Genomic DNA, 27,436 nt, shown 5'->3' on the forward strand with positions numbered 1-27,436 from the left:
GAAATTTTCTGGATTGGCTGACCGTGTCTTAAAGTAATGATGGACTGTCGTTTCTCTTTGCTTATTTGAGCTGCTCTTGCCATAATATGGACTTAGCCCTATTTGGTAAAAGACCCTCTTCTGTGTACATGAGAGAATCGAGAGGCTGTGTTCTGACTTATGTTTTTGACTGATAATTTGTGTTTTTGTTTGGGCTGTCAGACTTCAGTTCACTTTGTGTAATGTTAGTGCACTTTTTTTTAATTGCGATTAACCCATTGTCTGAAAGGGTTAAAAACACACTGAAAACATCCAAATTACATCCTATATACCGCTAACATCTACAATGCCATGTAAAAACAAGATGACATTGAGGTTAAATAAAGTGTGCTTTATTTGTCACAGCAACTGATTGGCTCAAACGCATTAAGAAGGAAATCCCACAAATTAACAAGACACACATGTTAATTGAAATGCATTCCAGGTGACTACCACATGAAGCTGGTTGTGAGAATGCCAAGAGTGTGCAAAGCTGTCATCAAGGCAAAGGGTGGCTACTTGAAGAATCAAAAATATATTTTGATTTAACACTTTTTTTGGTTACTACATGATTCCATATGTGTTATTTCATAGTTTTGATGTCTTCACTATTATTCTACAATGTAGAAAATAGTAAAAAGTAACCCTTGAGTGAGTAGGTGTGTCAACTTTTGACTGGTACTAATATAATTATTTTTTTTGTACACTTTGTAATGTTTTTTTTCTTCACCCCAAACATTTTTGGGGTTTCGTATCTCAGGAGGCTATGGCATCTTTTTGGTGCTCTTATGCTATCTAGTTAGCTAGCCTCTATTGTCCAAAAAACTTCCAATCTTTTTTGTGACCAGGATGCAAAATAGGTTAACAATGGCAGTCATTTAGTTTGCTGGATCAACCTAAGCCCAGTGTCAACAGAGCTGCCATGTTTTTTTTCCGAATGGATGACCTCACCTTGAAGTGTATCAGAATTCACAACCGCATGAGGAATCATTCATTTTCCTGGTGTTTGAAGCATTTCAGTGATGTCCTCCTGAAGCACTCTTTTAAGTAACATTTAAGTTATAAGGAACTTTTAGCCTAGACACAACGATTTGTGACTAAAATGTGCTAGGTCGGGGATATATCTGAAATCCACCCTCGCTCCTGTACTACTGATAAACGCACAAGCTCATCCACTGTACTCGTCCAGAGGCTTTTTTGAGAGGGCAAAGCGCTCATTTTGTTGCTGGGCTCAGCTCGTTCAAGAAACCTCACACCATTGATGTTATTGTCAGGTTGTAATCCCAACAGATTTATCCACTCTAGAATTCCCAAATTGTATCCCTCCACCCCATGCATTTATCAGCTTGCCGCAAGCTTCTGTGTTATTAATCGGTTTTAGCAGAAATTCTCCTCTACTGTCGAATTGTTTTGCGCTACTGGCTATGGAAAATGGAGGCTCTCGTTGAGTTTCATGACCCTTGTTATTAGCTTCCCCAGGTTCCTCTGGGCAGCATCCCTCTCTGTTCCTCCTGAGATGGATTCAGCAGATGGCCTCCAATGGCTGCAACATACAATTCAGTACAACACTCTGCGACATGACAAACCCCAACCAAACAGCTTGGGCCTTCTTTAGATGCCACCTGTGAAGTGCTGAGACGAGCAGTAGTTGTCACATGCAGGACTTGTGCAAATTATTAGGACAAACTACATTTAATAAATATATAAACGCAACATGTGAAGTGTTGGTCCCGTGTTTCATGAGCCAAAATAAAACATACCAAAGATTTTTCATATGCACAAAAAGCGTTTTCCTCTCAAATGTTCTGTAGAAATTTGTTTACATCCCTATTAGTGAGCATTTCTCCTTTGCCAAGACGTGTGTGGCATATCAAGAAGCTGATTAAACAGCATGATCATTACACAGGTGCACTTTGTGCTGGGGACAATACAAGGCTACTCAAAAATGTGTAGTTTTGTCACACAACACAATGCCACAGATGTCTCATTTTAAGGGAGTGCACAATTGGCATGCTGACTGCAGGAATGTCCACCAGAGCTGTTGCCAGAGAATTTAATGTTATATTCTCTACCATAACCCGTTTCCAATGTTTTAGAGAATTTGGCAGTACATCCAACCGGCCTCACAACCGCAGACCATGTGTATGGCATCGTGTGGGCGAGCGGTTTGCTGATATCAACTTTGTAAACAGAGTGCCCCGTGGTGGCAGTGGGGTTATGGTATGGGTAGGCATAAGCTACCAGCAACGAACACAATTGCATTTTATCTATGCCAATTTGAATGCACAAAAATTCCATGACGAGATCCTGAGGTCCATTTGTGAGGACCATTTTTTGTTTTTTAAGCCATCTTTGACCAACAGATGCATATCTGTATTCCCAGTCATGTGAAATCCATTGATTAGGGCCTAATGAATTTATTTGACAGATTTTCCTCATATGAACTGTAACTCAGTAAAATCTTTGAAATTGTTGCCTGTTGTGTATTATATTTTTGTTCAGTATAATTACAGGTAGAGCGTCAAATGGGCATGTGAAGTCTACTGCCACGCCCTCACGCATATCCCCCCAAAAATATGGAACATCCTGCATAATCTGAACTCCAAATTATGCTTATCATATGATTATCAACTGATAAGTGGATTCAGTTTAAATGAACTTCTCTCTAAAAAAAATTCCCTCATTCCATCTATCGTTCTTTCTCAGCGGAGGGTCTTCCTCAGGTCTTCTACTTTGGGCCTTGTGGGAAATACAATGCCATGGTGTTAGAGCTGCTGGGTCCCAGTCTAGAAGACCTCTTTGACCTCTGTGACAGGACCTTCTCTCTTAAGACCGTTTTGATGATGGCTATTCAGCTGGTAAGTTCAGTTAGCATCCAAATGACGAAGAATCTTGTTTTCATTAATTATGTGTCTGTTCTGATTGTATTTGCCAGTGTGTCCACTTGTGCATCTGTTTGACTGTCACACACTTCTCCACTCCTCAGCTCTCCCGGATTGAGTACGTCCACTCCAAGAACCTCATCTACCGAGACGTGAAGCCAGAGAACTTCCTCATCGGGCGGCAGGGGCACAAGCAGGAGCACATCATCCACATAATCGACTTTGGCCTGGCCAAAGAGTACATCGACCCCGAGACCAAAAAACACATCCCCTACAGGGAACACAAGAGCCTCACAGGGACCGCCCGCTACATGTCTATCAACACCCACTTAGGAAAAGGTAGGGCTACAGTACTACTCCCCTCTACCACACAACTTAACTTGTCGCCTCAACTTCCCAGAGTGGTACTTACATGGATACAGTATAGGCTGCTCTTTCATATTTTATTGGTTGAACTCTCCAATTTGAAAGGCATTGCCTTTTGAGATTTTTGTGACCTGTGTACATACAGTGCATACGGAAAGCATTCAGACCCCTGGACTTTTCCCACATTTTGTTACATTATAGCTTTATTCTAAAATTGGTGAGATTTTTTTTTTATTTAATCAATCTACACACAATACCCCATAATGATAAAGTAAAAACTGTTTTTTAGGAATGTGTGCAAATGAATTACAAATAAAAAACAGATTATTTTTACTTAAGTATTCAGACCCTTTGCTATGAGACTCGAAATTGAGCTCAAGTGCATCCTGTTTCCATTGATCATCCTTGAGATGTTTCTACAACTTGATTGGTCCACCTGTGGTAAATTCAATTGATTGGTCATGATTTGGAAAGGCACACACCTGTCTATATAAGGTCCAACAGTTGACAGTGCATGTCAGAGCAAAAACCAAGCCATGAGGTTGAAGGAATTGTCAGTAGAGCGCCGAGACAGGATTGTGTCGAGGCACAGACCTGGGGAGGGTACCAAAACATTTCTGCAGCATTGAAGATCCCCAAGAACAAAGTGGCCTCCAGCATTCTTAAATTGGAGAAGTTTGGAACCACCAAGACTCTTCTTAGACCTGGCCAAACCTGAGAAATCAGGGGAGAAGGGCCTTGGTCAGAGAGGTGACCAAGAACACAATGGTCACTCTGACAGAGCTCCAGAGTTCCTCTGTGGAGATGGGAGAACCTTCCAGAAGGGCAACGATCTCTGCAGCACTCCACCAATCAGGCCTTTTTGGTAGATCGGAAGCCACTCCTCAGTAAAAGGCACATGACGGCCCGCTTGGACTTTGCCAAAAGGCACCTGAAGGACTCTGACTATGAGAAACAAGTTTCTCTGGTCTGATGAAACCAAGACTGAACTCTCTGGCCTGAATGCCAAGTGTTACGTCTGGAGGAAACCTGGCACAATCCCTACGGTGAATCGTGGTGGTGACAGCATCATGCTGTGGGGATGTGTTTCAGCGGCAGGAACTGGGAGGCTAGTCAGGATCGAGGGAAAGATGAACTGAGCAAAGTGCAGAGGTCCTTGATGAAAACCTGCTCCAGAGCGCTCAGGACTTCAGTCTGGGGCGAAGGTTCACCTTCCAATAGGACAATGACCCTAAGCACACAGCCGAGACAACACAGGAGTGGCTTCCCGATCAAACATCTCTGGAGAGACCTGAAAATAGCTGTACAGCGATGCTCCCCATCCAACATGACAGAGCTTAAGAGGATCTGCAGAGAAGAATGGGAGAAACTCCCCAAATACAGGTTTGCCAAGCTTGTAGTGTCATACCTAGGGTTGCAATATTCCAGGAACTTAAATAAATTACATTGTTTTCCTGAAATCCTGGTTGGCGGTTTCCCGGTATCAGGAAGGAGTGAGGAAATCTGAAATCCTCCGACCAGGATTTTTGGAAAACCAGAGAATTTATTGAAAGTTCCTGGAATTTTGCAACCCATGTCATACCCAAGAAGACTCGAGGCTGTAATCACTGCCAAAGGTGCTTCAACAAAGTATTCTGTAAAGGGTCTGAATATTTGTTTTTCATTTATTTTTATTTTATTTGCACACAAACTGTTTTTGCTTTGTCATTATGGGGTATTGTGTGTAGATTGATGCGGGATGAAAATAAATAAATTTGCATAATAATATTGAATACATAAAAACTAAGAAATTACAGCTATGGAATCATGTAGTAACCAAAAAAGTGTTCAACAAATCAAAATATATTTTATTTTTGAGATTCTTTAAAGTAGCCACCCTTTGCCTTGATGACAGCTCTGATATTTTGAAATGGCGTCCACTTCTAGGCCGAGTTACTGTCATGTTAAATGTTCTCCATTCGTCAATTATTGGCCTCACAGTGGACTGATGGAGCTCAAATCTTTTTTAGATTATTTTATGGCCTTTCCCAGACTGATGTGCTCTCACTATCCTTGTCCTGATGTCCTCTGAGATCTCCTTTCCTCTCGGGATGGTGTGCTTTGAATTCACCTGGATGGGTAACACCAAGCTGACCAGGTTTCTTATCTCTATTTATCCGAGTCCCACTCAAACTCTTTCCTAACGATCTCTCCTTTGATTGGTTCATTTGGTACCCAATTATTTACCCAACTTCTTCTGTTTAAGAATGATGGAGGCTACTGTGTTCTTGGGGACCTTCAATGCTGCAAACAGTTTTTGGTAACCTTCCCCAGATCTATGCCTTCACACAATCCTGTCTCGGAGCTCTACGGGCAATTCCTTCGACCTCATGGCTTGGTTGTTGCTCTGACAAGCACTGTCAACTGTGGGACCTTATATAGACAGATGTGTGCCTTTCCAAATCATGTCCAATCAGTCGAATTTAACAAAGGTGAACTCCAAGTTGTAGAAACATCTCTCAAGGATGATCAATGGAAACAGGTTGTACCTGAGCTCAATTTTGAGTCTCATAGCAAAGGGTCTGAATACTTATGTAAATAAGGTATTTCTTTTTTTATCTTTAATACATTTGGAAACATTTCTAAAAACCTGTTTTCTTTATGGGGTATTGTGTGTAGATTAAGGATTTTTTTTATTTAATCGATTTTAGAATAAGGCTGTATCGTAACAATGTGGGAAAAGTCAAGGGGTCTGAGTACTTTCCGAATGGCACTGTGTATATAAACTCAAAACGCAAAAAAAGTAACGTCCCTTTTTCAGGACCCTGTCTTTCGAAGATAATTCGTAAAAATACAAATATCTTCACAGATCTTCATTGTAAAGGGTTTAAACACTGTTTCCCATGCTTGTTCAATGAACCATGAACATGCACCTGTGGAACAGTCGTTAAGACACTAAAAGCTTACAGACAGTAGGCAATTATGGTCACAGTTATGAAAATTTAGGACACTAAAAGAGGCCTTTCTACTGACTCTGAAAAACACCAAAAGAAAGATGCCCAGGGTCCCTGCTCATCTGCATGAACGCGCCATGGGCATGCTGCAAGGAGGAATGAGGACTGCAGATGTGGCCAGGGCAATAAATTGTATTGTCCGTACTGTGAGACCCCTAAGACAGCGCTACAGGGAGACCAGATGGACAGCTGATCGTCCTCGCAGTGGAAGACCACGTGTAATAACACCTGCACAGGATCGGTACATCCGAACATCACACCTGCGGAACAGGTACAGGATGGTAACAACAACTGCCCGAGTTGCATAAGGAATGCACAATCCCTCCATCAGTGCTCAGACTGTCCGCAATAGGCTGAGAGAGGCTGGACTGAGGGCTTGTAGGCCTGTTGTAAGGCAGGTCCTCATCAGACATCACTGGAAACAATGTCGCCTATGGGCACAAGCCCACTGTCGCTGGACCAGACAGGACTGGCAAAAAGTGCTCTTCACTGACGAGTCGAGGTTTTGTCTCACCAGGGGTGATGGTCGGATTTGCATTTATCATCGAGGGAATGAGCGTTACACCGAGGCCTGTACTCTGGAGCGGGATCGATTTGGAGATGGAGGGTCCGTCATGGTCTGGGGCGGTGTGTCACAGCATCATCGGACTGAGCTTTTTGTCATTGCTGGCAATCTCAACGCTATGCGTTACAGGGAAGACATCGTCCTCCCTCATGTGGTACTCATCCTGACATGACCCTCCAGCATGACAATGCCACCAGCCATACTGCTTGTTCTGTGCGTGATTTCCTGCAAGACAGGAATGTCAGTGTTCTGCCATGGCCAGCGAAGAGCCCGGCTCTCAATCCCTTTGTGCACGTCTGGGACCTGTTGGATCGGAGGGTGAGGGCTAGGGCCATTCACCCCAGAAATGTCTGGGATCTTGCAGGTGCCTCGGAGGAAGAGTGGGGTAACATCACGCAGCAAGAACTGGCAAATCTGGTGCAGTCCATGAGGAGGAAATGCACTGCAGTACTTAATGCAGCTGGTGGCCACACCAGATAGTGACTGTTACTTTTGATTTTTGACCCCGCCCCCCCTCCCCTTTTGTTCAGGAACACATTATTCAATTTATGTTAGTCACATGTCTGTGGAACTTGTTCAGTGTGTCTGTTGAATCTTATGTTCATACAAATATTTACACATGTTAAGTTTGTTGAAAATAAACGCAGTTGACTGTGAGAGGATGTTTCTTTTTTTGCTGAGTTTTAGATAGATATACAGTACCTGTCAAAAGTTTGGGCACACCTACTCAGACATAAAGACACAAACTATGAAATAACACACATGGAATCATGTAGTAACCAAAAAAGTGTATATTTTATATTTCAGATTCTTCAAAGTAGGCACTCTTTGCCTTGATGACAGTTTTGCACACTTGGCATTTTCTCAACCAGCTTCATGCATTTCAATTAACTGGTGTGCCTTGTTAAAAGTACATTTTGGGGAATTTATTTTCTTAATGCGTTTGAGCCACTTGTCCTGTGACAAGGTAGGGGTGGTATACAGAAGATGGCCCTATTTAGTAAAATAACAAGTCCATATTATTGCATGAACAGCTCAGATAAGCCAAGAATAAAGACAGTCCATTACTTTTAAGACATGAAGGTCAGTCATCTGGAAAATTGCAAGAACTTTGAAAGATTCTTCCTGCAGTTGCAAAAACCATCAAGCGCCATGATGAAACTGGCTCATGAGGACCGCCACAGGAAAGGAAGATGCAGCGTTACCTCTGCTGCAGAGGATAAGTTCATTAGAGTTACCAGCCTCAGAAATGGCTGCCCAAATAAATGCTTCAGAGTTTAAGTAACAGACACATCTCAACATCAACTGTTCAGAGGGGACTGCGGGAATCAGGCCTTCATGGTTGAATTGCTGCCAAGAAACCACTACTAAAGGACACCAATAAGAAGAAGAGACTTGCTTGAGCCAAGGAACACGAGCAATGGACAGTAGACCGGTGGAAATCTGTCCTTTGGTCTGATGAGTCCAAATTTGAGATTTTTGGTTCCAACCGCTGTGTTTTTGTGAGACGCAGTGTAGGTGAACGGATGATCTCTGCATGTGTGGTTCCAACCGTTAAGCATGGAGATGTCATGGTGTGGGGATACTTTGCTGGTGACACTGTCAATGATTTATTTATAATTCAAGGCACACTTAACCACCATGGTTACCACAGCTTTCAGCAGCAATACGCCATCCCTTCTGGTTTGTGCTTAGTGGCACTATAATTTGTTTTTCAATAGGACAATGACCTATCACACCTCCAGGCTGTGGAAGGGCTATTTGACCAAGATGGAGTGCTGCATCAGATGACCTGGCCTCCACAATCACCCGACCTCAACCCAATTGAGATAGTTTGGGATGAGTTGGACTGCAGAGTGAAGGAAAAGCAGCCAACAAGTGATCAGCATATGTGGGAAATCCTTCAAGACTGTTGGAAAAGCATTCCAGGTGAAGATGGTTGAGAGAATGCCAAGTGTGTGCAAAGCTGTCAAGGCAAAGAGTGGCTACTTTGAAGAATCTTAAATATACTAAATGATTCCATGTGTGTTATTTCCTAGTTTTGATGTCTTCACTATTATTCTTCATTTGTAGAAAATGGTACAAATAAACTTTTGACTTGTGGAGGGGTGTGTGTGGAGCGAGCCCTCCAACACAGGAGTATGGTAGATGGGCTATATATCGGTCACAGCTGAAAACGGACACCCCTCCCTTTTTGTTTCAGAGCAAAGTCGACGGGATGACCTGGAAGCCCTGGGCCACATGTTCATGTATTTCCTACGAGGGAGTCTGCCGTGGCAAGGACTCAAGGTAGGGGAGCTAGGCATGATGTCAGCTGGGTCATGTTCAGTAGGCACAAAATGGGGAAGTACAAAATGGATAGGTACTATCTGAGCTCGTCCAATAAGAAATGCTTGTTTTTGGTTTTTTGTTGCGAAGCATTTTGCTATGTTGTGACCTTATAATGAACTTTACCCAGATGTTAGGAGTGTGATGCGCTACTATTTGTGATTCAAGGAGGGAGAGAGAGAAGGAATGTTTACCTAAAGGAAGCACAGGAGCAATAAAGTGGGTGAATGAAAGACTGGCTAGGAGGAGGGAAAGCGAAATGTAACATTGGGGTGAAGGGAGAAAATATGGCAAAAGTGTGTTTGGACTCAATTTGTGCCTTCTACCTACAGGCTGACACCCTGAAAGAGCGATACCAGAAGATTGGCGACACCAAGCGCAACACTCCCATCGAGGTCCTCTGTGAAAGCTTTCCAGGTATTGTGCCAATCTTCCACTCTGACGCTAGTGCATGCCTTTTGAAATGGTTACATTTCCTAGAACACACACTTTGCACTGCATGTTATGGCAGTTAATAATCGCAATAGAATAATCAAGAGCGAGCTGGACTTAGAAATGGGCTTAAGTTAGCAGAAGATGCTTCTTGAAGGACAGACGCATTGGAGAGTAAATGAAAGAGCATGTATTTGCAAGACACCACGTTTCCATCCAACCTTTTCATACGGATGAATTTAGCTGTCGCATGAAAAAAGTCACAACTGGGCTGATGGAAACAGGAACTGCCGGTTCAATTTTAGAAATGCCAACAGACAATTTGTTCGTTTTACATGGTGGTATCTTTTTGGGGCGGTAAAAATTAATTATACGAGAAATGTGCAAATATTGATATAATAACCATCATATCGAAGTAGTCACACAATATGTTGTGTGGTCCTCCCACTACGACTCGGGAAAGCAGTTTATTAGGCTACAGATGAGAACTTTGAGAATACGTTATGAGAACTTCACAGGGTGTGAATGTGTAAGGTGATGAGCTTGATGCTCATTTTCCAATAAATAGCGAGGGTCTTATTCTGGTGACATGATGATTGATGCTTGGCTGCCGTTTGACAGATACAAATAATATTGCTCTGATTCATAATAATCTCATAATGTAGGTAGCCTACCTGCACTGTATCTGCGAGCTGTTGGCTAAAGAGCATGTGCCAAAACCAGAGTCGGCACATTTGCTATATAAATCCAATTTGATTTGTCACATGCGCCGAATACAACAGGTGTAGACCTTACAGTGAAATGCTTACTTACAAGCCCTTAACCAACAATGCAGTTTTAAGAAAATAACAAAAAAAAGTAATAGATAAGAATAACAAATAATTAAAGAGCAGCAGTAAATAACAATAGCGGGGCTATATACAGGGGGTACCGGTACAGAGTCAATGTGCGGGGACACCGGTGTCAAGGTAATATGTACATGAAGGTAGAGTTATTAAAATGACTATGCATAGATAATAAACCGAGAGTAACAGCAGTGTAAAAGAGGGGAGGGGGCAATGCAAATAGTCTGGGTAGCCATTTGTTTAATTGTTCAGCAGTCTTATGGCTTGGGGGTAGAAGCTGTTTAGAAGCTTCTGGGACCTATACTTGGCAGTATAGGTCCCAGGGTGAGAACAGTCTATGAATCGGGTGGCTGGAGTCTTGGACTATTTTTACGGCTTGGCCCCGGTGATGTACTGGGCCGTACGCACTACCCTCTGTAATGCCTTGCGGTCGGAGGCCGAGCAGTTGCTTTACCAGGCAGTGATGCAACCCGTTAGGATGCTCTCGATGGTGCAGCTGTAAAACCTTTTGAGGATCTGAGGACCCAGGCCAAATCTTTTCAGTCTCCTGAGGGGGAATAGGTTTTGTCGTGCCCTCTTCACAACTGTCTTGGTGTGCTTGGATCATGTTAGTTTGTTGGTGACATGAATGTCAAGGAACTTGAAGCTCTCAACCTGCTCCACTACAGCCCCGTCGATGAGAATGGGGACGTGCTCGGTCCTCCTTTTCCTGTAGTCAGCAATCATCACCTTTTGTCTTGGTCACGTTGAGGGAGAGATTGTTGTCCTTGCACCACACGGTCAGATCTCTGACCTCCTCCCTATAGGTGGTCTCAACGGTGATCAGGCCTAGCATTGCTGTGTCATCGGCAAAGTTAATTCTGGTGTTGGAGTCGTCCCTGGCCATGGAGTAATGCGTGAACAGGGAGTACAGGAGGGGACTGAGCATGCACTCCTGAGGGGCCCCTGAGTTGAGGATCAGTGTTGCGGATGTGGTGTTACCTACCCATTCCACCTGGGGGCAGCCCGTCAGGAAGTCCAGGATCCAGTTGCAGAGGGAGGTGTTTAGTCCCAGGGTCCTTAGCTTAGTGATGCGCTATGAGGGCACTATGGTGTTGAACACTGAGCTGTAATCAATGAATAGCATTCTCACATAGGTGTTCCTTTTGTCTAGGTGTGAATGGGCAGTGTGGAGTGCAATAGAGATTGCATGATCTGTTGGGGCGGTATGCAAATGTTGGGTCTAGTGTTTCTGGGATAATGGTGTTGATGTGAACCAGTGTTTTAAAGCATTTCATGGTTACAGGCGTGAGTGCTACAGGTCGGTAGTCATTTAGGCACGTTACCTTAGTGTTCTTGGGCACAGGGACTATGGTGGTCTGCTTGAAACATGTTGGTATTACAGACTCAGACAGGGAGAGGTTGAAAATGTCAGTGAAGACACTTGCATGCTGGGAGTACACGTCCTGGTAATCCGTCTGGCCCTGTGGCCTTGTGAATGTTGACCTGTTTAAAGGTCTTACTCACATCGGCTGCAGAAAGCGTGATCACACAGTCGCCCAGAACAGCTGATGCTCTCACGCATGTTTCAGTGTTACTTGCCTTGAAGCAAGCATAGAAGTTGTTTAGCTTGTGTTACTGGTCAGCTCTTGGCTGTGCTTCCCTTTTGTAGTCTGTAATAATTTGCAAGCCCTGCCACATCCGACGTGCGTTGGCTCCGATGTAGTACGATTCGATCTTAGTCCTGTACTGACGCTTTGCCTGTTTGATGGTTCGTCGGAGGGCGCAGCGGGATTTCTTATAAGCTTCCGGGTTAGAGTCCTGCTCCTTGAAAGTGGCAGCGCTAACCTTCAGCTCAGTCCGAATGTTGCCTGTAATCCATGGCTTCTGGTTGGGGTATGTACGTACAGTCACTGTGGGGACAACGTCATCGATGCACTTATTGATAAAGCCAGTGACTGATGTGGTCTACTCCTCAATGCCATTGTAAGAATCCCGGAACATATTCCAGTCTGTGCTAGAAAAACAGTCCTGTAGTTTAGCATCTGCTTCATCTGACCACTTTTTTATAGGCCGAGTTACTGGTGCATCCTGCTTTAATTTTTGCTTGTAAGCAGGAATCAGGAGGATCAAATTATGGTCAGATTTGCCAAATGGAGGGTGAGGGAGAGCTTTGTACGCTTCTCTGTGTGGAGTAAGGTGGTCTAGGATTTTTTCCCTCTGGTTGCACATTTAACGTGCCGATAGAAATGAGGTAAAACTGATTTAAATTTCCCTGAATTAAAGTCCCCGGCCACTAGGAGCGCCGCCTCTGGATGAGCATTTTCCTGTTTGCTTATGGCGGTATACAGCTTATTGAGTGCGGTTTTTGTGCCAGCATCGGTCTGTGGTGGTATGTAGACAGCTATGAAAAATACAGATGAAAACTAAGTAGATAGTGTGTTCTACAGTTTATCATGAGATACTTTACCTCAGGCGAGCAAAACCTCGAGACTTCCTTAGATAACGTGCACAAGCTGTTTACAAATAAAGCAGCAGTTTTTGTGACAAACCATCAGTAGAGGGGAAAATGCGGCCTTAGTGCACTCAATTGTCAGGTATGACTAGATGGACCTCTTGTTTTGCCTGAACCATGTTGACTGTGTTGTCCCATTGTAGAAGAGATGGCCACCTACCTGCGCTACGTGCGGCGGTTGGACTTCTTTGAGAAGCCCGACTACGAGTATTTGAGGACTCTGTTCACCGAGCTGCTTGAGCGCAAAGGATACACCTTTGACTACACCTACGACTGGGATGGCAGACCGATTGTGAGTAGCTAGCGTTCACGTGCTAAATAGCATAAGTGTAGTCTCACGTACAATAGTCATATAGCAGCTGTTGAAAGACTGGAGTAAATGTGCTGATTAGCAGCAGCTTGTTAACTGTTCAGTCCTGTATGTTTTTGTATAATAACATTTTGTGTATTATACATATTGTGTGACTACCATAGTTGGGAAATCAAAAGTAGAAAGTAAATTTAACACAAGTGAAAGAATTATTTTTTTTTAAATTCCTTGAGCCTTTTTGTCACTCTCTCTTTCTCTCGCTTTCACTCTCTCTCAGCCTACTCCGGTGGGGGCTGTCAACGTGGACTCGGGTGCATCTGCCATCACGAGAGAGAGCAACGCTAACAGAGACAGGCCCTCTCAGCAACAACCCCTACGGAACCAGGTAAACACAGTAGTATCACTCAGCAGTTCACTTCAGCTCTGCCTGTTTATCTGAAAAAGCTAATAATTTCCAGAAAATCTACTGGAATCAACAAATTCATGAATATACAAATCCTCATGAAAAGTCAATACTATTTCCACTCCTGTCAGTTGTTTTGGACATGGAATTTCTCAATAGGAGAGCCAATTCCTAAATTGAAGAAGATTTAAATGGTTTTGGTCCCCACCTTGCCAGCCACATGGACAATGAATAAGTATAGCTTGCTTGAACACCTTATATTTGTATAAGTGACCTACTGTAGAATTAGTTTCAACGCTATGGAGTTGCATGACTTATGATTATGGGTTTGGGATTGTCTAAATACATCACCTTAGCTCTCAACAAGCTTTACAGTTTACACTACAGTAAATCCAACACCATTTAAATTTGTGCAATTTTAAGTAGAACGAGTAGTAGTGCATATATTTTTTTTCCAACTGGGTGGCTTTGCTTATGCTTCACACACTTCGAGCTTTCCTCTCAAATCTTTTTTCGGTTGGTTTGGTGCCATATGGCTTGATTTTCTAACAGTTCTAGTAAAAATAATATTTCTCCGCTTTTGGAAAAGACCGAAGCAAAAGGAGCTTTCAGCTCGAAGTTAGCACTTAGCACCTAGCACCTAACAAGCTGATCTTTTAGATGAGTTGCTGTTGGCACCAAAATACCTCATCCATCTCCGGCTCTGCCTGGCTGTGTTCAACCGGAAAGAGGCATGGAGAGACGCAAAAGGAATTTCACAACTGGAAGTCCTCCAGCTATTGCTCCCAACAGGCAGTGAAGCTTGTCTCAAATTTGATTGGCTGCAGCTAGAGTAGTTGTGAGTGTGTGTGGCGCTGCGGCGCTGTGCCCAGGAGTCCCAGACTTATCTCTAATCATTGCTTCAGCACTGAACAACAACCCACCTGTTTCTCCATTGGTGCTCCAGTATGTGCCAAAAGGGATTGTAAGAGCAAGATGGAGAGACAGAGGGACGAGGAAGGAATTGAGATGGATGGGGGATTTAGGTAGAGGGCGAAAGAGGAAAGCGATGGAAGGTGAATATGGCAGAGTGGACTTAAAGAAGAGAACTAGAGGTAGAAAAAAGGAGAAATGAGAGGGGGAGACAAAGGAAACATCCTTGGTTTTGAGTAAGTCGACGCATATCACCCCATCAGTCTCTCCAAGCATGAGTCGTTTTATTGAGCTAGGACCCGCAATACAGGACATGACAACCAGTCTGAAATGAACTCGCAGTAATTACCAGTTGAAAGCTCCCAGACTGCGTAAGACCCCTACCAAATCCCCCTGCAACAACTTTATTAGTAGCTAATCCCTCAATGTCCTGTCCCGTGCAACCTGTCCTGTCCAGGGGAACAGTGATGAACGAGATACATGGGGGGATAAAGCAGTGCTTGCTGGCCCAGACTTCTCAATCAATGCAGCCAGGACAAAGAAACAATGCAAGTCTCTTAGGAAAGCCACCAGGGTTATAAAATATGGTAATACAGAAAAAGATGTCAAAGATACATACAGGGTTTCTTATAACTGTCTAAAAACGTTTTGCTTTAAAATCACAAATCAAATTGTTAAGGTAGACTCAGCCATATGAAGTAGATTGTGGGTCAATTTCTGCAACAACTTAGTGTTGAAACGTGAGGCTCTTCTCCGCTGTTTTGGTCCCGTGGCTACTACGCGGCCCCTGCGTGAAGCGAACCCGTGCACATGCGCAGATACTGTATGAGAGTGAAGTGTTGCATGTCGCTCATCTCGATATCGGCGATGCTGCTCGTGGCAACGTCATTTTGCTGAGTCTACCTTTAAATTTCAAATTTTTAAGCTATTGATTTTGCCATACTTTTTTTGGTTTTGACCTGGTTGTTTTCAATTACTTACACGTATTCCCAGCTTCGCCACGCGTCTCACCTCTGTTTTTCTTTGTTTTCCTGCGTTGCATGGCCTGTTGGCACCTGCTGCTCTCACTCACTTGCACCGCCCACCCACATCTTGCTCTGCCCATCCGCCTCCCCAACCAACCAGACGGCAGCATCAGACCGCAGAGGGGCATGGGATGCACAGCCCCACCGGCAGACAAACTCCTCCTACCTGAGCAGCTCCCATCTGGCCGCAGACAGGCATGGGGGCTCTGTGCAGGTATACACCAACCACTGAGATACCGACTACTACTTAGTGGCTGGCTTCCAAACCAAAAAACCTGCTTCGTTGCCTATGTCCTTGATAGCCCTCTAGCCCACAGATCCGAAGGGACGTAAAAGATGAAAGCAATATGGCAGAAACTCTTCATAGGTGGGGCCCTCTCCACATTGCTTTCACCCGCTCTTTGCTCTTAAGATAGATGTTGTACTGTGTGTTCGAAGGTGTTCCACATGCTGTTATGATGATCAACAGCAAAGGCTGTTCAACATGTGTTCAGGAGCAAGACAGGGCGGGACCAGCTTTTTCATAGCAGCATGCAGACATTTAGTCTGAGAAGGAGGCAGACAGGGAGAGACCGGTTCACAAGGCCCACCAGACACATGTTCACTCACACACTCGAGCAAGATCCTTTCCCATTAAGGGAGACCTGGAGTAGAGGTAAAGGCTAATGAGCCACATAAATGATGCCACACATGGATGTCTGGAAGTGGCTAAGCTATATGGAGGGAAATCAGTAACTTCACTTTAGTTTATATTTCTGTCATGAGGGCCTACGTATTACTGTCATGTTTGTGACTGAACGGGCAAGATGCCGTAAGCAGTCATTACAGAGCTGATGTCATAACAGCTTATGACAACTGGTATTACGCTTACTTGAAACTATTAGTTGTAGTTAAGATAGATGGCTAGCATAGCTTTTCAGAATTCACCGATAAATTGGTCCACATGGATAAACTAAAGGCATAGAAACCGTAAATGACTTGGTAACAGGAAATACATTCATTTCCATGACAGAATTAAAAAGTCATTTTGGACTTTGAAATACATTCAACTTAAGTTACATATCACACAATATTTTGAACATCAGAGTGACCTTGAGGGAATTTTATATGAGTCAGAAAATAATGTTCATATGATAGGTTAGATATTCAGTGAGGGAAGAAAGTATTTGATCCCCTGCTGATTTTGTACGTTTGCCCACTGACAAAGAAATGATCAGTCTATAATTTTAATGGTAGGTTTATTTGAACAGTGAGAGACAGAATAACAACAAAAAAATCCAGAAAAAAAACGCATGTCAAAAATGTTATAAATTGATTTGCATTTTAATGAGGGAAATAAGTATTTGACCCCCCTTTCAATCAGAAAGATTTCTGGCTCCCAGGTGTCTTTTATACAGGTAACGAGCTGAGATTAGGAGCACACTCTTAAAGGGAGTGCTCCTAATCTCAGCTTGTTACCTGTATAAAAGACACCTGTCCACAGAAGCAATCAATCAATCAGATTCCAAACTCTCCACCATGGCCAAGACCAAAGAGCTCTCCAAAGATGTCAGGGACAAGATTGTAGACCTACACAAGGCTGGAATGGGCTACAAGACCATCGCCAAGCAGCTTGGTGAAAAGGTGACAACAGTTGGTGCGAATATTTGCAAATGGAAGAAACACAAAGGAACTGTCAATCTCCCTCGGCCTGGGGCTCCATGCAAGATCTCACCTCGTGGAGTTGCAATGATCATGAGAACGGTGAGGAATCAGCCCAGAACTACACGGGAGGATCTTGTCAATGATCTCAAGGCAGCTGGGACCATAGTCACCAAGAAAACAATTGGTAACACACTACGCCGTGAAGGACTGAAATCCTGCAGCGCCCGCAAGATCCCCCTGCTCAAGAAAGCACATATACATGCCCGTCTGAAGTTTGCCAATGAACATCTGAATGATTCAGAGGACAACTGGGGGAAAGTGTTGTGGTCAGATGAGACCAAAATGGAGCTCTTTGGCGTCAACTCAACTCGCCGTGTTTGGAGGAGGAGGAATGCTGCCTATGACCCCAAGAACACCATCCCCACCGTCAAACGTGGAAACATTATGCTTTGGGGGTTGTTTTTCTGCTAAGGGGACAGGACAACTTCACCGCATCAAAGGGACGATGGACGGGGCCATGTACCGTCAAATCTTGGGTGAGAACCTCCTTCCCTCAGCCAGGGCATTGAAAATGGGTCGTGGATGGGTATTCCAGCATGACAATGACCTAAAACAAGGCAACAAAGAAGTGGCTCAAGAAGAAGCACATTAAGGTCCTGGAGTGGCCTAGCCAGTCTCCAAACCTTAATCCCATAGAAAATCTGTGGAAGGAGCTGAAGGTTCGAGTTGCCAAACGTCAGCCTCAATGACTTGGAAAATATCTGCAAAGAGGAGTGGGACAAAATCTCTCCTGAGATGTGTGCAAACCTGGTGGCCAACTACAAGAAACGTCTGACCTCTGATTGCCAACAAGGGTTTTGCCACCAAGTACTAAGTCATGTTTTGCAGAGGTGTCAAATACTTATTTCCCTCATTAAAATGCAAATCATTTTATAACATTTTGACATGGGTTTTTCTGGATTTTTGTTGTTGTTATTCTGTCTCTCACTGTTCAAATAAACCTACCATTAAAATTATAGACTGATAATTTCTTTGTCAGTGGTCAAATGTACAAAATCAGCAGGGGATCAAATACTTTTTTCCCTCACTGTATGTTTGTATTTGGAGTAGGGGAAAAACATTATTTTAAAAATGTATTAATACAAAATTGAGTTAGCTAGCAGTAGACCTAGCCAACATGCATACATGAGTAACAGTTTTATGTGACTCGTGACAGTCTTAAGTTGGTTGTCACAAGATGTTATCATGACACTTTGGGCTATTGTATGATCATGACAGTGTTTTGTTAACCTTACGACGCAATGACAATGTTGGCATTTGGTATTTTTCTGTTTTAGTCATCCTAGCAGAATTATCTTTATTTTTGCATGACTGATATTACTTTTTTCCCATGTGCCTCAGGTGGTCAGCTCCACCAATGGGGAGCTGAATGCCGATGACCCAATGACGGCCCACTCCAACGCACCTATCGCAGCGCAGGCCGAAGTGGATGTGGTGGAAGAGGCCAAGTACGTTTCTGCCGCTTTTTATTCTGTCGTAGCTAGCTCGCTCTCTCTCCCCGTTTTTGTTTGGTCATCTGTCCCTTTCGATCGCACTTCGTTTTTTAGTTGTAATCAAATCAAATTTTATTTGTCACATGCTTCGTAAACAAGAGCGGACTAACAGTGAAATACTTACTTTCGGGCTGTTCGCAACAATGCAGAGAAAGAAAAGAGAAATAATAGAAAAGTAAAACACTGAATAATATGCTGAACGGAAATATACACATGCAATGATTTATGATTTTACTGAGACACAATTCATATAAGGAAAACAGTAAATTGAAATAAATGTATTCGGCCCTGATCTATGGATTTCACATGAATGGGAATACAGATATGCATCTGTTGGTCACAGATACCTTTAAAAAAAAAAAAGTAGCTGCGTGGATCAGGAAAGTAGTCAATATCCGGTGTGACCACCATTTGCCTCATGCAGCACGACATATCTCTTTCGCATAGAGTTGATCAGGCTGTTGATTGTGGCCTGTGGAATGTTGTCCCACTCCTCTATTGGCAGGAAACATATTGGCAGAAACATGCTCAACATGTCTGGTGAGTATGCAAGCCATGAAAGAACAGGGACTTTTTCAGGTTCCAGTAATTGTGTACAGATCCTTGCAACATGGGGCCGTGCATTATCATGCTAAAACATGAGGTGATGGAGGTGGATGAATGGGACGACAACGAGCCTCAGGATCTCGTCACGGTTTCTCTGTGCATTCAAATTGCCATTGATAAAATGCAAGTTTGTTTGTTGTCCATAGCTTATGCCTGCCCATACCATAACCCCACCGCCACCATGGGTTCCTCTGTTCACAACGTTGACATCAGCAAACCGCTCACCCACACGACGCCGTATACGTGGTCTGTATACGTGGTCTGCAGTTGAGGCCGGTTGGATGTAACAGCAGCATATGTGATGAGTAAAAAAAGTTAGTGCAATGCTGATAGTCCAGTTAGCTATTTGGTTAACTATTTAACTAACTATTTAGCTGTCTTATGGCTTGGGGGTAAAAGCTATTCAGGGTCCTGTTGGTTCCAGACTTTGTGCATCGTTACCGCTTACCGTGTGGTAGCAGAGAGAACAGTCTATTACGGGTGGCTGAAGTCTTCAACAATTTTTAGGGCCTTCCTCTGTCACCGCCTGTTGTAGAGGTCCTGGATAGCAGGGAGCTCTGCCCCAGTGATGTACTGGGCCGTACGCAGTACCCTCTGCGCAGCGCCTTCCGGTCGGATGCCAAGTAATTGACATACCAAGTGGTGATGCAGCCAGTCAAGATGCTCTCAATGTAGACATTGTTGAGAATCTGAGGGCCCATGCCAAATCTTTTCAGCCTCCTAAGGGGGAAGAGGCATTATTGTGCACTCTTCACGACTGCGTTTGTGTGTTTGGACCGTAATAGATCCTTAGAGATGTGGAAACTGAGGAACTTGAAGCTCTCAACTCTCTTCACTCCAGCCCTGTCCGTGTGAATGGGGGCATGCTCGGCCCTCCATTTCCTGTAATCCATGATCAGCTCCTTTGTCTTGCTGACGTTGAGGAAGAGGTTGTCCTGGCACCACACTGCCAGGTCTCTGACATCCCTATAGGCTGTCTCGTGGTCGTAGGTGATCAGGCCTACCACTGTCGACAATCTTAATGATGGTAATGGAGTCGTGCGTGGCCACGCAGTCGTGGGTGAACAGGGAGTACAGGAGGGAACTAAGCACACAACCCTGAGGGGCTCCTATGTTGAGTGTCAATGTGATCGATGTGTTGTTGCCTACCCTCACCACCTAGGTGCGTCCCGTCAGGCAGTCCAGGATCCAGTTGCAGATGAAGGCCATGTCCAGGCTTTCAAAGCATTTCATGGCTACAGATGAATGTTACGGGTCAATAGCCATTTAGACAGGTTACCTTGGCGTTCTTGGGCACAGGGACTATAGTGGTCTGCTTGAAACGTGTAGGTATTACAGACTGGGTTAGGGACAGGTTAAACATTTCAGTGAAGACATTGAAGAAATGTATTGGAAGACGATTTATGACAGTGGTATTTTGGGTAATTTCTTTACTATAACTCTTGCTCAGTCCATGAGATTGACTAACTGTCCAATTCCAACCAGTTTGAAGTACCGTGAAAGCGTATGAGATACAAGAAATCAAACTGCCTGAGCTGGGATAAAATCATGTCCAAACAAGTTCTCTTGTGGCAGGAACCTGTCGGGACTGGGTGGTAAACTGATAATCTGCAACAAACCATCTTTTGGTTGTTAGTTTCAATTATGATACATGGGGAAAAATGCTTAACATTTCTGATTATCTGAATTATTTTAATCATAAAATATACTTTCTACCTAAAACAAAAAATAACAAAATTCCCCTCGTATACTTTCACCTTTCTCTTTGTTTTAGTTTCCCTTGCATGAACTGTGATGATTGTCCTTTCCCCCACTTTGCCCAGCCACACTCTTACGTGTGTGTGTGTGTGTGTGTGTGTGTGTGTGTGTGTGTGTGTGTGTGTGTGTGTGTGTGTGTGTGTGTGTGTGTGTGTGTGTGTGTGTGTGTGTGTGTGTGTGTGTGTGTGTGTGTGTGTGTGTGTGTGTGTGTGCTGCGCATATGTGGTTCTACCTTGCACAAGGACTATTCTGCATCGTTGTCTCGATCTCTGTACAGTATTAATCTGTCTTTTCTCCTCACACTCTCTCTGTAGCTGCGTGAAAATGCTCAACCTGTGGTGAGTCCCACTCCCATACACATCAGCCATTCAAAGGGAGTGGACCAGACTAGCACTAAACCAATACCACCAGACTAGCGCCAGACAACATATCCAGCACTGTGTTGGTTTCTTGGCTTCACCCTTGACATTCCATTAAACAAATAACAATGTTGCTTTCATATTGGATTTGAGGCTTCTCACATGGAGTGACTAATATCCTTTTCACACTACTAAGAGGAGCTGAAGTATGATTATGTAGCTCAACTGGAAAGACTCAGGCCAAAGCCACACAGTGCTTGTCTCCGTCAAGAACAGATTTGTGATGGCATTCGTATGGGGTTCACAAAGAACTGCAACGTTGGTTATACAGTTACCTGCCTGCAACCTTGTTCGATCTAATTGTAGAGCATTACGGAAACGTTTTGTGCCAGCTGGGTAGCATACAGTCTGGGTTTATTCCCTCCCCATCACATGCTCGCTCTCTTCTCACGTCACACTCTCGCACTCCATTTTTATAACTGTTAAATGTTGACATTAATTACATATTTGAAGTTGAGTAAGTTTGGAGTGATTGCAGCATAATATTGAGAGCTATAGATTGTCAAGTAACTTTCCTCTTCTGTCTCTTAATCCTTTCTCTTCAGGTGTTGTTGCTTCTTCAAGCGAAAACGGAAGAAGAACACTCCACGGCAGAAATGATCTCCTGCTACCCTGTCCGGTGTCGCTGAGCGAGTTTGGTTTTAAGGAAACTAATGAAGGGACATTTCTGGGAGGGAGTTGGGAGAGAGACTTGTTATATCAAGAGAATGGGATTCTTACTGACCTGGACCTACTGAATGGAACTACTATACACATGAAGACCTTGGCCACAAAGTCCTTTCTTTTCTTTCCTTCTCGGTGGCTGAATGGATGAATGACTAAATTTGACTTTTGACCTTTCCTCTGGATACTGGAGGACGCCTGAGGACATCTCTTCATCTGCCCCAGTTTTTTTTCTTTCTTTTGCTCAAGCGGAGATCAAAAGTCAAGTCTTCCCCTCCATTTCTCTTTTCGGGCGTGAGGAGACCAGTCTATAGACCTCTACCACCTTTTTCTTTCTCGTGTGTCTCTCCTCTTTCTCTCACCAAACCCACACACATCCACAGTAAAAGCCGGTCTTAAGCTGTCCCTTTTGCTTTTTGTTCATGCATATTTATGTCTGTACATACGTAGGTGTGGATGTTTGTTTGAATGTGTGAATGTGCCCTAATGGCTAATTGGTTCATATGCCACGAAGCTCCTCCCACTCAGCCCTGTTTGACTGTCTTGTGAAGAAGGCATTATAGATGATGCTTCCTAGTCCTGAAGTAACCTTGCTCCAACCCTAGACACCTCCATGGTCCCTTGTAGATCTGCAAAGATGCCACAGATTCTTTTGAATCTATCAAGAAGGGTCTGCAGGTTGATTTGGGATTGGCATAAGTAGTCAAAGCAGAAAGAAACTGTAGAAAAGGAGCGAACACCAAAAGAAGCACTTTTCTAATGCATCCTTACCAGAAAAAATCCTGATGTGTACCAATTCACCTCTCAACAATCACTAAATTTACCTGCTGCCTCCATATTTGTGTTAAAAACAATTGTGCTAATTTCAATGATATGCAAGAAAAATGTTAGACCGCAGCGAGTGACCAAAGGGATGTGTGTGGACAGAGGCACTATTATATTACCAGATTTAGATTGAACTGAAAATGATTTGTATTCTAGATCCACATTTGATGCACTGGTCATTATTACCCACCCACTCCTTTTCAGCTTTTCAATTTCAGGCCAATTGTAAAAAATGTTGGGGGGGGGAGTGTGTGTATCACCAATAGATCTGTTATGAGTTGCATTTTGCATTGCTTTTGGTAACATTGCCGGTACCTGTAAACTGGTCCCTGTTATCCACAAACACCTATCTTTGTGTCTGTGTGGATTTAGGTAAAGTTGCTTCCAAATGCTGATCTAAGGTCAGTTGTCGATTTTTCATTTATTTTATTTTTTTACCTCCCAATGTTTAAAGCTAGGATTGGGCTAGAGTGAACTGACACCAGATGTACACTTTAGGGTGGCTTCTACCTCCAGTCTGTCTGTTTGTGTACTGAATCTAGGACAAGGAGAACAGACTTGGCTCTCCTATTGATTTAGATGCTACTGCTCCTCCTGCTGGCCTTATCATGTAATGCCTTAATCAGACCACCTCTCTTCAGAGCCTTTCAGGATAGGCATCTGTTCACTGCAACAACACACCAGCCAATAAGAAGACATGTTGACAAGTCTGGTTCCTATATAGCAGTGTTGCTCAACTGGATTCCTGGGGTACCGTATGGTGTTGCATATTTTTGTTCTAGCCCAGCCCGAACACCTGAATCAACTAATTACAGGTTTAATTATTAGTTGAGTCTTATTTTTGAATCAGGTGTGTTTGCTGGGCTAGAACAGAAAAATGGAGCTGTGCTGCGGTGTGGACGATCAAGACCTGGACTTAAGAAATGGAAGCTGTAGAGAGGGAGACTATACAGCTGCCTCAATGCCCCTTAGAGGTCAAAATGATTTAGCCTGTGGAAATGGTTGAGTTTTAGGAGATGACACTGGTCTCACTTTAAATCAATTTTAGCGCAGACAAGGTTGAGAAAGCAGAATTTGAAGATTTCAAATACAGGAACCTCAATTTTTTTCCCTCTAAGGTCATCAGAGTGAAAGGAAGTGAAGGGCCTTTTTTATTCTTCAGATATGCTTATTTGTGTTCCTCTGCAGTCAAAACATTTGAGGTTGTGAAATGCTACATTTTACAATAATATTCTACCCTCTTGGTAAACCTCAGTGTTTACTCCTGAGTGGTTATCTTGTCTGTTTTCAATTTATTTTCTTTTGTGTTGTCAATGTGAACTGAAAATGTATGATGTCCTGTAATTTGTATTTTTTTAATCATTGAATGATCTTGCTTTTTCATGGGGGGGAAAGTATTTAAACAGCGATTGAGTGCACTACTTATTTTGTACCTACTGTTGACTGTAGTTAGAATGCCAGTCTCGCTCTCTACCATCTAGATACTATCCACTGTTTCACTTGTGTATTATGGAAATGGTGGAAAGAACTCTGTGGCTTTGAGTCAAGGCTGGAGGAATTGTCAATTTCCTTATGCTTCTATTGAAGAACTCCCTAGTACACAGACAGACACACAGGCTTGTGTGATACGTTCCTATGATACGTTTTTATCTTTGGAGTCAGTTCCCTGGTTGTCTTTTATAGGGACAAACAAAAGCTATGTATATTTTTGAGTAAGTTTATTTTTATTATTTTTTGTGCTGTGTGCAAATGTCGTATTCTTCCTTGAAAGTGTATGTCTTGAGTAAGTATCTCTGCAGTTTAAATTATTTCAAATGTACTTGAATTGAAAGATGTGGGACGAGTCTTAGTCAAGTAGTGGAATGTCAGGATTTACTCAAATGCCATTGTCTGACTAAATTATGTGCTTGTGAGTGATCTTAATTCATGGATTGGTCAGTTGATTCACCCACCTATCATTCAGACTTTTACACATTGCTGCTGACCACACCAGGATAATTCTGAACTAGGTAAAAGGCTTAAGCTGTGGTGTCGCTCTCCTTCTCTTGCTCTCTCCATTTCTCTCTCCTTCACCTTGTTGTTTTTGCTGGCTTCCTCCCTTCCTTGAAGTAATAAGTGATATAATGTGACAGTTGAAAGAAATGGCTTTTCCCTTACGGATTTCACCTGTCTAGTCATGTCCAATCAGTGATTACTTGAAGGAAGAGAGAAAGGACTGTATTTATCCCAGGCCTTTTGACTTTCTATGACCCTGGTGCAGCATGGAGGTGCTGACCCCAGGGTTTCTTGAGAGGACAGAGGATGTATTTTCCGCGAGTTACCACAGCCATATTGTCAAAATTGGCTATATTGTAAAAATGCATGACACTTTTTGGTCTTAATTTAAGATTAGTGTTAGGTATAATATTAGCAGTGTGGTTAGAGATAGGTTTAAAATTACATTTTTAAGAACATAAATCGTAGAAGTAGGGGTGTTTATGACTTTGTGGCTAGGGTAACTAGTGAAGAACAGTGGCTTATTCACCGGAGTCCTACACGCCCCTTGATGGCAGTATATATTTGCCCATGCAGCCTTCTGATCCCACTGTGGGTAATTTTGACGCTGCACATTCCTATTGCTCCATGACATGTTAACACAACCTCCTCCGATGGCAGGGTTTGTTTGAGATGTCACTCACTGTATCAGGATGCGCTGACTATGAATATGTATACCTCAAGAGAAAAGCCATTACTGTCTCTAGTACACACACACACTTTTTGTTCTTTCATCTCAGTCTTTGCTCCCCAGTGCCAGCTTCATGACCTCTAACCTTCCTCTGGTGCCAAGGGTGCTGAAATGTTAACATGTTGTAGACATGAGCCCTATTCTCTGCTCTTAAGATGGTGCCATTTTAGGCACTGGCATTTGGTGGGTTAGCTGTATCATTGCAAGTGCTTTTGGAGAAAACATTCAGAAATATTTTGTTTTTTGCCATGTTATTGCTTACCTGCTGTCTTCCCAGGCTGTGCTTGTGTAACAACCATACCATCACAGAATTGGTATGGTTGCGCATTTCTGACATTCCATAAAAGGTCTTATTTTGCTTTAGATAATTTACGTGACTAAGAATTCATGAGGCTTCTACTACAGTAATATTGCTTATGATTACAGATTATAATTTCTTTCATTAAGTATTCTTGACCTGCTTTTCTTGCTTGATCCCAACAACCAAAGTTATTGTTTTGGCATCCTTGTTTTCTTGTCATTGTACTTCCTTTTTATTAATGGAACCACTTACTTTAATACATACTTGAAATGTTTTGCCACAGTTTGTGCAACATGTACATATGTACAGTCACCTCTAAATGATCTAGATGCTACAGGGGGGGCATGACTTTGTACCCTCTCCATCAGCAACTAGTAGACGACACTGAGTCAGATGGCTTTGACCAGTTGTATCCTCGTCATGCCTTCTCCATCTAGGGGTAGATTAATTCAACCTGAGGTTTTCTCATTGGCTTTAAGCACAATGTTATTGTACTGGTATGCTTTGTGTATTTAAAGAATACTATCTTGCTTGAATGAAACGGGTCCATCAGGGCCTTAACGACCATTTTCATCGTTGCTGGTTCCTTTTTCATTCTCACTGTCATTCCAGACAATCTCTCCACTTCCTCAGTGTTGGAGAGACCATTTATCGATGGTTGCTTGCAGTTGTCCACAGAAATGTGTAGGGCACGAGCTGCAAAGACTGCTCAAGTGAGGTAGACTTTTTCCGACATTACGTTCAGAGTTGCTTAAACTGTAGACCTCCAGTGGTTAGAGACAAGACTGCAATATTGTACTGATTATTTTCAATTGTAAAGTTAATTATGTTCAAATGGGAGTCTATTTTCTTGATCCGTTTTTCTTTTCTCCCTCTTCAAAGCTGTCTCCTGTTCTGGTAATAGTTTCAAAGCTATGAATATGAGTCAAGTATTAAAATTGTATTATGAATATTACTGTGTTGAAACATGAATGTTACTTCAAAATGTATTTGAATGCTTTAATCTGGTTAAGGGCTCCAATTGTGAAAAAAACTTTTTTTTCAGGTTTTTGAATTCCTTTTCTTTTTTTCTTTTTACGGAAAGAAACAAGGTCTAGACTCTTTCTGTCTTAAAATGCCTACCCCCCCTTGCCCCCAGAAGCCTCAAGTGAAATGTGTCTTGGGACCTTTCCAAAATCTTACTTTTTATTCCCTCCTAACTTAAAGGGAAAACCAAGTTTGCACCCTTTTTTATGTAAAATAAATCTCTCTTAACCTTTACTCTTGGCCCTGTGTTTCCTTCAAAGTTTGAGGTCTATTTGGATTCTTAAATAAACTTTGTAGTTTCATTTGATGAGGACACAATGTGTTATGAAATTGTATATAGCTG

The 27,436-nt window shown here is 43.0% G+C and overlaps 1 protein-coding gene across 7 annotated transcripts in view; it reads left to right on the top strand.

Moving 5' to 3' along the window:
* Window positions 1–27,327, top strand: part of LOC106561286 (casein kinase I) — a 62,745-nt gene extending 35,418 nt beyond the window's left edge. The window contains exons 5-14 of one of the 7 annotated variants that reach the window (XM_014125068.2): window positions 2,725–2,876; window positions 3,005–3,239; window positions 9,028–9,113; window positions 9,485–9,569; window positions 13,067–13,215; window positions 13,511–13,618; window positions 15,674–15,787; window positions 18,619–18,725; window positions 21,449–21,472; window positions 22,099–27,327. In XM_014125068.2, the coding sequence (XP_013980543.1) occupies window positions 2,725–2,876; window positions 3,005–3,239; window positions 9,028–9,113; window positions 9,485–9,569; window positions 13,067–13,215; window positions 13,511–13,618; window positions 15,674–15,787; window positions 18,619–18,725; window positions 21,449–21,472; window positions 22,099–22,153 (1,115 nt within the window). In that variant the 3' untranslated portion in view covers window positions 22,154–27,327. Of the gene's footprint in view, window positions 1–2,724; window positions 2,877–3,004; window positions 3,240–9,027; window positions 9,114–9,484; window positions 9,570–13,066; window positions 13,216–13,510; window positions 13,619–15,673; window positions 15,788–18,618 lie in introns of all 7 variants that reach the window. The other 6 variants (XR_006757057.1, XM_014125070.2, XM_014125072.2 and 3 more) reach the window with 6 other exon arrangements.
* The last annotated feature ends 109 nt before the right edge of the window (window positions 27,328–27,436 follow it).

The sequence above is a fragment of the Salmo salar genome, chromosome ssa10, assembly GCF_905237065.1.
Source record: "Salmo salar chromosome ssa10, Ssal_v3.1, whole genome shotgun sequence".
Taxonomy (NCBI): domain Eukaryota; kingdom Metazoa; phylum Chordata; class Actinopteri; order Salmoniformes; family Salmonidae; genus Salmo; species Salmo salar.